The sequence below is a fragment of the Balaenoptera musculus genome, chromosome 14, assembly GCF_009873245.2.
Source record: "Balaenoptera musculus isolate JJ_BM4_2016_0621 chromosome 14, mBalMus1.pri.v3, whole genome shotgun sequence".
In the NCBI taxonomy this organism is placed as follows: domain Eukaryota; kingdom Metazoa; phylum Chordata; class Mammalia; order Artiodactyla; family Balaenopteridae; genus Balaenoptera; species Balaenoptera musculus.
Window position 1 is genome coordinate 22153070 of NC_045798.1, and position 10786 is coordinate 22163855.

Here is a 10786-nt window from a genome sequence, read left to right on the forward strand (position 1 = left end):
TTTCCCTGGTCACACCCAACTGTTAAACTCCACTAATTGTGGTATATTGTTCTATTATTTTCAACAATGCCCTGGGGCATAACTTGTTCTACAAAGTAATCCAATCAAAAGGTGGCTCTTTTGAGATTAGGGTTTGATATTTGTTCTGACCCCAGGAAAGCTCTTCCCAGCTGTCTTATTCTCTCCTGCAAACTAGCTGGCTTACAGTCTAGGCTGTATCTTTATTAAATCCACAGATCTCCTCCCAATTGCCTTTCACTAAAACCTCCACAGTTCTTGAAAGCACCCTTAGGCATAAATTTCTCCACACTCTACTGCAAATGAAGCCACTACTTTTTGGGAGGAGATTAGGAGCCTGCTTCTCCCTCCAGACAAAATCTCTGAGCAGATGACAGAAGGGGGGAGGGGGAGACACACTAGCCTGAGGTCTTCTCAGTTTGCCTCTCCTGGCTGGTACCACCATCTCACAAACTGAGGGTGGGGATAGAGCAACTGGGACCCCAGTACTCTCAGTGGGCCATGCCCAGAGTACAGCTCCCATTCCATAAGTAGAAGCTGGGTGAAGGAAGGAAGCCCCATCTTTCAGCTTCACTCACCCAGGATTTAGCCTCAGCCTTGGGCAGGAGAAGCCCTAAAGTCATGCTCCTCCTGGGAAGAAAGCTGTCTGACTGGGAGCTAGGGGGAGAGTGAGCCCAGTGTACTGGGTTGCAGCCTGCAGCCGTTGTCGAGAGCTGGGAGCAGGGACAGTAGTAGTGGTCTTGGTTCAAATACCACAAACTCTCGGGACTTCCCTGGCAGTCCAGTGGTTAAGACTCCACGCTTCCACTGCAGGGGGCGTGGGTTCGATCCCCGGTCAGGGAACTAAGATCCCTTATGCCTCTCTGCCAAAACAAAAACAAATACCACAAACTCTTACCTTTCTTACCGAATTTTCATAGATTTTCTTGAGTAGCTGTTTCTTCACTTGATGTTTGCCCTTAGGGCAATTTCCAGAGGGTTTAAACTGTTTTTTTTTTAATGTTTTACCAGTTTACAGGGAACCAGGTCAGTGGAGTTCCTCACCCTGTCATGCTGGAAGTTGATCCTGTCTAAGGCTGCTTTTGTGCTACCATGGTAGAGCTGAGTTGAGTAGTTGCAACCGAGACCCTAAAGTCTGCAAAGCTGAAAATATTTACTATGTGGGCCTTTACAGAAAAAGTTTGCCAACCCCTGACTTAGGTTACTGCTGCCAATGCTGCTGGTCCACAGGCCACACTTTGAGTAGCAAGGACTTAAACTACTTGAGAGGCAGTACTGTATTGGCTAAGATCTTGAATCAAAACCCCCCTTCGCCATTTACTAGATATATGGTTTGGGGTACCTACCTCATTGAGTTGTTTTGAGAATTAAGTGTATGAATATCTGGCATTTAGGAAGTATTCAATAAATGATAACTGTTACCATCATGATAGAAACTGTATGGAAAGTTTAAGACACCGTCTCTTTCCTCAAAGTTTTTTTGTTTTTCCCCAGAAAATTTAAACTGTGAAAAAGGGAAACAAGTACTATAGACTTTCCAATAAAACGAGATGCAACTTATAATATCTGGGGTACATAATATTATCTAATAAAGTTTAAACTCTATAGAACTGGAGCTTAAGCGTGACACTGAAAACTAGAATTCGCTACCACGAATGCTTTCAGACTCTTGCAGTAACAATGAATGAAAACCTGCAGGAAGTGCTTCCAAACCCGAAAGCCCCATTGAAAAAAAGCAGCGATTATCTTTAACATGAGGATTTGGGCCTAGATGGCCCCTTCCAGTTCTGGTTGACTCTATCTTTGCCCAGAGATGATATAAACAGAATCCCGAAGCTTCCACCTCCACTGTCACCGCGGCAAGGGCGCCCGCGTCGGTGCCGGACCAGCACCCGGCCCGATCCCGCCGCGCTCCCCTTCGCCGCAGCCCGTTGCAGCCAGTTACCTCGCAATTGAACTCCATCTCCGCGTCCATGGTGACGATCCGCACTGTGAACGTCTTGGGCTGCTTCCTCTTGAGCGAGCTGAAGCTCATTCGGGAAGCGATGGCCCCGGCCATGGCGCGGGGCTCAGGTTCGGGACCCTCGCGCCCCGAGGCCTGCGCTCTGGACCTTTTAGCCTCCCTGGAGGAGCCTCACAGGCCTCAGGGCCACCATGGTGGCCGGCCGGCCGGCCCGGGAGCTGACTGAGCGGCGCGGGCCCCCAGCGGCCAGCATGGACCGCGAGGACCCTGCCCCGGGAACCGAAATGGGAGTTGGGGGGCGGACCCTGACGGCCACAGGGAGGGATCGCGATCGGGGACCGACGGGGTGGGCACGGTCCGGCTCTCCGGGACTCGGGCCGGGGACGCTGGTGACGCCCGGGGACGGGGCCCCTAGACGCCGGCGGCCCAGACCCCGCGCGCTTCTCAGCGGCCAAGGGAGGTGTCGGGGCCGCGCTGCAGCCGGGCACGCACGTGCGCGCGTGGCTGTCACCGTCTTCACTCCGCGCGCCCGCGGGAAGCGTCCCCTCCCCGCAGCCCCCGGCCTGCTCCCCGCCCCGCCCTCGAGCCCCCTAGATCACTACACGCGGCGCAACCTAACTCGGCGGCTGCCGCCCCGACGCCGCGGTTGGCTGAGACCTCCGAGGGAGGAGGAACTTTCCCGCTCTGTCCCACCGTCTTCAACAACACTTCACCAATTGGAAGTTCAGATCTAATTGGAGGCGCCGGCCTGGGCTCGGCGTTGAGTGGCTGAGGCGGCAGTCTCTCCGAATGCTTTTGTTCGCAGGGGTAAGCCTACTCTAGCAAGACTGGTTGAGGCGGCGGAGCCCGGCTCGCCTTTCCCGGGAAAACACGTAGAGGCTCGTGCAGGGGCGAGAGAGACGGGTCACCCCTGGTACCGCGAGGGACTGCCCTTCGGACCAAGTCTGCGCCGCGTGTGGCGCCCCAGAGGATCGTGTTTCGGACACCAGGCGGATAATCCTGTTTAGCACTTAATTAATTACATGTACTGACCTCTGTTTCTCAAACTTTCAAATCACTTGTGGAGGCCGTTTAGGTAGCCGGCACTTTCCTCCCAAGTCCTTCTGCTTCTCTTTAGGAGAAATTCTAATTATTACCGAGGGAGAGGGTAATAGTTGTTCCTACTTCATGGGGTTGTTGAGGACTATAAAGCTTTAGAACGGTGGCTGGTCATATTAGGTTGAATCCTATGAAATTGCTCTTTTTGTAGTTTTTTTTTTTTTTTTAATGAAAGTATTTTGGGGGAATTCCCTGGCGGTCCAGTGGTTAGGACTCTGCACTTTTACGTTGGAGGGCCCGGGTTCAATACCTGGTTGGGGAATTAAGATCCCTCAAGCCACTGCCCAGACCAAAAAAAAAAGCATTTTTCATTTTATACTGTGTGATTTCCAATTTATTTCGGATCATATACGTGTATTATTTATTTTTTTAATGTCATCAAGGGTTATATGGATATGTGTGTGTGTGTGTGTGTGTGTGTGTGTGTGAGGTGGGGAAGTATAACTTTGTGTATTAAAAAAAAAAAATCCTATTTTTGAATAACTCTTAATGGTTGAATACCTGAATGGTTGATCAAGAAGCATTCCACAAATAACTATCATTAGCATCACCCCAACCCTACAGGTGGAGAAATAGAAGCTCAGCATGACAGAGCTACTTGCTGGCTATCACCCAACTAGTGAGGGGCAAAGCTGGAACTCAAACCCAGGCCTATCTCACCCGGAGGCTGTTGGTATTACCTCTACTCTGCTCTGCTTCCCTGGTGGTGGCTTCTAAATTGCTCCTCCCTGTTCTGGCCCCAAGACCATGAACTACAGTTTTGGAACACTCAGCAGACACTGTTGCTGTAACTATACTAACAGCATAAATTAGCTCTTTTCCATGGGCCCCGGCGGTGCCCGTGAAGCACCAGCCAGGCCCCAGGAATCATTTGCTGGCACACTCAGCAAGGCTGCCAGGCTGCCGTGGGGGAACTTTATGTCTTGCCTACTGCTAGCAAATTCTCCCCACCAAACTGGTTGTTTAGGGCACTCTGATTAGCGTGGGAGTGTCTTTATTTTCATTGCTTCAGTTCTTCCCTGCAGGTGGGAAAACCAGGCTGGATTCTCCTATGGGCTCCCCACAGGGACAACAAATCAGGGCTTTAACCCAGGGCCAAGACTGCTGATAGAAAATAAGTGACCCTGAGAACCCACTGAGGAGTAGCAAGAGGAGGTGGATCAGCAGGGGCTAAAAATGACACTGATGGCCAGTAATAGCTCATTTTTATGGAGGGCTTGCTAGGTGCCAGGCACTGGGCTAATTGGCCAAACATGCTGTTAACATTCCTGGGGGACATCCAGGTAGATGTATGGGTCTGGACCTCAGAAAGGAGGCCAGGGCCAGGAATCAAAATAGACATGATGGAATATTATGCTGGCATTAAAAGTGCTGTTCACACAGAATAAATAGAGATGGTAATAGTACATACCAGATAAGGTTTTGAGAAAGAAAAATTCAGGTAGGGCTTACTAAGAAAGACCTGGCACACAGACACCAGTTACTGAACATTTGTTGCATGAATAAGTGAAGGACATGAGGAAATACAGTCTCAACTATGGGAACAATGTTAATAGCTGCCATATATTAAGTGCTTACCATATAAGGTACTCTGCAAAGTGCCTGGCATGCTTCTTCTGATCTTTTTCAAAACCCTATTTGGTAGGTATATATCCCTTGTTTATACATGGGGAAACTGGATAAGGCTGAAATGAAGTAATTTACCCAAAATCATAATTGGTAGAGTTGCAATTTGCATATAGGACTGTTTAAATCCAGATCTCACCTGACATATTTTGTTCCTTCATTCTTCCAGAAGATCAGAGTTTCTCCAAGTGACATCCTTTCCCTCCAGGGGGGCATTTGGCAATGTCTGGAGATTATTTTGTTTTTTGTTTGTCACAACCAGAGGGTGCCCCTCTCCCATCTATGGGAAGATGAAGGATGTGCGACCTGGTACCTAAGACTTCTGAGGCCATAGCCTTTTTAATTAATTTATTTATTTTTTTAAGGCCACACCAGCAGCTTGCTGGATCTCAGTTCCCGACCAGGGATTGAACCCAGGCCTCGGCAGTGAAGGCATGGAGTCCTAATCACTGGACTGCCAGGGAATTCGCCTGAGGCCATAGCTAGGATTCTCCAAGGCGCTATCCTGAAGCACTGAGCCTGGATGAAAGTAGTTGCAGATAACAGCTCCTACCTGAATAACAGTGAGTAAGAACCTACAAGGACTGGGACTTCTCTGGTGGTCCAGTGGTTAAGAATCCACCTTCCAAAGCAGGGAACTATGGGTTCAATCCCTGGTCGGGGAACTAAGATCCCAAATGCCGCAGGGCAACTAAGCCCAGGTGCTGCAACTAGAGAGCTCATGCACTCTGGAGCCTGCGTGCCGCAACTAAGACTCAACGCAGCCATAAATAAATACTTTTTTAAAAAAAAAGAAGCTACAAGGCCTTAGGAAATCACTGGTGCTCACCCTCTTCCCTTCAGGCCCAGGACTGAAGATTCTTTTTTTTTTTTTTCTTTTTTTTTTTATAAATAATGTTTTTTTTTTAATTTTTATTTATTTATTTATTTATTTATTATTTTTGGCTGTGTTGGGTCTTCATTTCTATGCGAGGGCTTTCTCCAGTTGCGGCAAGTGGGGGCCACTCTTCATCGCGGTGCGCGGGCCTCTCACTATCGCGGCCTTTCCCGTTGCGGAGCACAGGCTCCAGATGCGCAGGCTCAGTAGTTGTGGCTCACGGGCCTATTTGCTCCACGGCATGTGGGATCTTCCCAGACCAGGGCTCGAACCCGTGTGCCCTGCATTGGCAGGCAGATTCTCAACCACTGAGCCACCAGGGAAGCCCCTGAAGATTCTTGAATTTGCCCAGACTGTCACCTGCAGTGTTGGAAGCAGGCAGATCTGAGTAGGAATTTCTACTTTTCTGTGACCTTGGGCATAACTTAGCTTCTCTGAGCCTCAGTTACCTCATCTGTAAAAATGGGCATAATAATAAATGATATGACATGTTTAAGAGTCACTCTTAAATAGGAATTAATATTTATTGAGCACTCTAAGGTGCTGTGTAACCTAAAAAAGTTATTTTTTATTTTTAACTATTTCTGGACCTCCGTTTCATCATCACTTAAAATGGGGAGAATAGGAAATGGGATTGCAAATACCAAAGCCTAAGAGCACATATAGATAGAACTTTAACTGGTGCTCATTTTCATATGCATGCATTTGCATTTAATTCTCATGATTAAGTAGATTATTATACCCATTTGACAGTTAAAAAACAGAGACTCCCAAAGCTAAGTTACTGGCCAAAGACCATACAGCCTAATAGAAATACAGCCTGGATCCCAAACCCAGGTCTCTAACCCGGGGCCCATGGCCTTCCAAGGACAGCATGCTGCAGGTTGCAAGGGGCCTTGTCTACAGCAGGCACTGAAAAATGACTGTTTTCTGGCCTAAAATTCATGCTCATGCCTAATTCGAAATTTTCTGCTATTTCTGTGCTCCTTATTGTGGTAGATAATTTTGAGTCTCAAGCTGACAGTCTGTATTAGTTTCCAAGGCTGCTGTAGCAAAATCACACAAACTGGGTGGCCCAGAACAACAGAAATGTATTGTCTCACAGCTCTGGAGGCTAGAAGTCTGAGATCAAGGTGTCAGCAGGGCCCTGCTCCTTCTGTAACCTGTAGGGGAGGATCTTTCCTTGACTCTTGCAGCTTCTGGAATCTCCAGATGTTCTCTGGCTTGTGGCTGCATCACTCCAGTTTTCCCATGGTGTTCTCCCTGTGTCTCTTCACATCCTCTTCCCTCTGTGCATGGCTGTCTACGTGTCTGTTTCCCCTTTTTATAAGGACACCAGTCAGACTGGGTTAGAGGCCACCCTAATGACCTCATTATAACTTGATTACCTCTGTAAAGACCCTGTTTCCAAATAATGTCACATTCTGAGGTGCTGAGCTTAGGACTTCAATATCTTTTTTAGGGGACACATGTGAGAAAAACACTCCTGTGTTTCTCCTTTACTCTCATACCCACAATACTTCTGACACCAAATGCATGGGTTTTCCACACTAAGCAATTCTCTGGGACACCAGCTGCATGTCGTATAATTTAATCCAATTCTGACACTAACTAGAGTTAGTACAGACCCCACAGGTTAAGGGCTCAGTCCCACGAGACTGCTCCCCACCCTCGCCCCTGGCTTCAGATGCCAATCAGAATTCCAGGTTGTAATCTAAACTTCTGGAGGACTGGTTATAAATCAGGTATCCTGTGACCTCCTCCTTGGGTTTGATAATTTGCTTGAATGGCTCATAGAGCTCAAGGAAACACTTAGGTTAACCGGTTTTTTATTTAATAAAGGATACAGATGAACAGCCAGATGAAGAGACACGTAGGATGAGGTTTGCAGTGGTCCAGGGAGCAGGAACTTCTGTTCCCGTGGCATTGGGGTGCACCACCTTCCAAGCACATGCATGTGTTCACCAACCTGGAAACTCTCTGAACCCCATACTTTTGGGATTTTTATGGAGGCTTCCTCATGTAGGCATGATCCATCATCAACTCAACCTCTAGCCTTTCTTCCCTTCCAGGAGGATGGGGGCTGGGGCTAAAAGCTCCAGGCTTCTAATGATGGCTTAATCTTTCTAGTAACCAGCCCCCATCCAGGAGCCCATCAAGCATTGCCTCATTAGAGCAAAAGATGTTCCCATCACCCAGGAAATTCCAAGGGATTTAGGAGCTCTGTGTTAAGAACCAGGATCAAAGACAAATAATTTGAACACACAGGGCTCCTGGTGCTTTTATCACTTAGGAAATTACAAGAGTTTTAGGAGCTCAGGTGCCAGGAACTGGGGTCAGAGATCACATAAAGATTTTCTATTATTTCACAGGACACAATTCAACCTATAACATTCCCCTTTGAGCAGTGGGCTCCAGGAGCCATATTTCTACCAGGGTATCTGGGGAGGTCCAGGGAAGTCCCACTTTTTTCAGGAAGGATGCCTTCTGTAAACTTCACATGATTCAAAACGTTGCATACCAAGACCCATGTTTCCCCATAGGAACGAATGTGAAGGAGGCGATGAAACGCGCTCGCACAGCTCGTAAATCTATAACCATCTTACCATATTTTTGCTTTTGATGCTGCTTCGTGTCTTTGCTGCGTTATCTCTATCCGCTGGCACTCTCCCAAATTTTCTGCACCGCCTGTCACGGAGTTCTATCACATCCAATAGCCGCTCCAAAGTATTGATTTGGGGGCGTGGTTTTCAGCATTGACCTCTCTACTTCGTGAACGACGTTGTTGAATGACGTTGTTATAGCTTTTTAAAAGTTGTTTATAATGACAGTGAGTGGCAAAATAACAGCTCAGTAGTCACAAAGAGGCAGTTGCTGGAGTCCAAAGCATGCTAACAACTGTGTGATTTGCTCCATAGTGACACAGAAAGTGGTCGTTTTCGGCTGTAGTGGCGCCGCCTTGTGGCATCAGTGTAAACACAATTTATAATTTATTCCAACCCAACAGTTTTGAAATTGCTCAGTATTTAACCGGTTAAAATGTTCTCTTTCTCTGGCATTTGTATGATTTCCAGTTTACACATGGGGTGGCACTTTGATCATGTTTTTATGTGGCACTGTGTCAAAGTCACAAAATTCATATACGTATATGATGCATACTACAGAAAGGCTGGAACTTGGCAGTGTGGCTCATGCCCCAGCCGAGACATAAAAGCTTTCTTGTCTTTCCTGTCACTCCTGTTCGGGGTCTCATGGGAGCAGGAGATGCAATTCTCAGAGAGCAGTTGGGCCCGAGCATAAAAGCCCATCAATAAGGAGCAGGTGACACTGCCACAGCTGGGTAATTTGTCTCTTTGCTCTTCTGCAGCCCATTCAGTGATGATCTATTTGTCCCAGGGAATAGATGATGGCAGGTTTGTCCATATTTTACACTTATGAACCTGCCTGCTCCTCTTCGCCTGGCTCTGCCCATCTGTCTTTGTCCCTGCTCCTCTCATTTCATTTCACAGATTGGGCAGTAGGTCTTGGCAATGAGTTATGAAGGTAGATTCCATGAGGGCATCTTTGAGAAAGGAGGGAGGGAGAAGAAGAAATGGGTCAGCTCCCTGCAGAGAGGGGAGGATGAACAGGTTCAGGAGAAAGAGATGTCACAGACTCAGTGGTGAGCAGGAAGGGACATCAGAGAGGAAGGGGAAGGGGAGATCCTAGAACAGAAGACAATGATGCTGGGGAGGCCTGCTCGCAGAAGATGGCTTGAAGAGCTGAGTCCAATCCCAATAATTAAGTTGGGCCTAGTGCAGAACATAATTGTGGTAGCCAGCCTCCAAGAATCTCACTTGTTGATATTCACACCCTTGTAATGTCCCCTCCCACACTGAGCAGGGCTGACAGGTGTAACCAATGGGATATTCAGAAATGACAGAGTGTGATTTCCAAGGCCAATTCATAAAAGTCCTTGGGGGACTTCCCTGGCAGTCCAGTGGTTACGACTACGCACTTCCACTGCAGGGGGCACGGGTTTGATCCCCGTTCGGTGGAACTAAGATCCCACATGCTGCACGGCCTGGCCGAACTAAAAAAAAAAAAAAAAGAAAAGTCCTTGAAGGTTCCACCTTACTCTCTCTTGGATCACTCGCTCTCGGGGAAGCCACCTGCCATGGGGTGAAGACACCCAAGCAGCACCTGGAGAAGCACACATGGCAAGGAACTGAGGCACCTGGCTGACAACCAGCACTGACTTGCCAGGTGTGTGAGCGGCCCACCTTGGAAGCAGATCCCACAGCCTCTGTCAGGCCTTCAGATGACCACAGCCCAAGACAATATCTTGACTGCAAAATTGTGGGAGACCCTGAGCCAGAAACAGCCCAGCTAATCACTCATTCCTGAATTCCTGACCCATTTGGAACCGTGTGAGATCATAAATGTTTATTGTTTCAAGCTGCTAAATTTGGGGGTAATTTATTCTGCAGTAACTGGAAATGGTCTAATTATATAACTCCTTATTTGCAGAATTGTCATCCAACATCCATCTGATTACTGCCCAGAATGCATGGTCCATGGGGCAGGGACCCATTCATACCAGGTGCTCAGTTAACGAGCATTGCATGTCACTGAGTGCCACAAAGACAGCCCCCCTGCCCTGCCACTTCAAGCAGGGTAAATGGGGTTAGTTAAGCAAGGAAACGATTCTGGGATGGAGTGGATGTGTGTCCCGGGGAGAGGGAAAGGGCCACAATTAGGATAACCATACATCCCAGTTTGCCCAGGATAGAGGGGTTTCCTGAGATAGGGGACATCTAGTGCCCAAACTGGGAAAGTCTGGGGTAAACTGGAATGAGCTGATCACCCTAGCTGGGGTGGGGGTGGAGATCTCGAAGCTGAATTTCCAGTGTGCCAGCCACACTGGTTCACATGGCCTGGGTATGCAGACTCATCTCCCATCTCTCCCGGTCAGGGGTGAGACCGTGCTCCCGGAGGACCTAGTTTGATCCTCCTATCCCACTCGAATAGGGGGAGATGGGAAGACCATCTTAGAAATGCCTAGACCAGCGTGAGGAGGCTGCAGGTCAGCCCTCCCTTGTTTTCTCCAGCAGAGGTGGCCAGAAACACCAAGAATTTGGTGAGGACTCTCACCCTAGACCAGGAGGGCCAGCCCTTCCCTGTCCAGGGTCCTGGCTTCCTGTGGCTTGATTGCCAAATGCCCT

At 48.2% G+C, this 10786-nt stretch overlaps 1 protein-coding gene across 4 annotated transcripts in view; it reads right to left on the reverse strand.

Moving 5' to 3' along the window:
• Positions 1-2557, reverse strand: part of NF2 (neurofibromin 2) — an 81198-nt gene extending 78641 nt beyond the window's left edge. For 3 of the 4 annotated variants that reach the window (XM_036822830.1, XM_036822831.1, XM_036822832.1), the window contains exon 1: positions 1964-2556. In XM_036822830.1, the coding sequence (XP_036678725.1) occupies positions 1964-2077 (114 nt within the window). In that variant the 5' untranslated portion in view covers positions 2078-2556. Of the gene's footprint in view, positions 1-1963 lie in introns of all 4 variants that reach the window. The other variant, XM_036822833.1, reaches the window with a different exon arrangement.
• Between the last annotated feature and the right edge of the window lie 8229 nt (positions 2558-10786).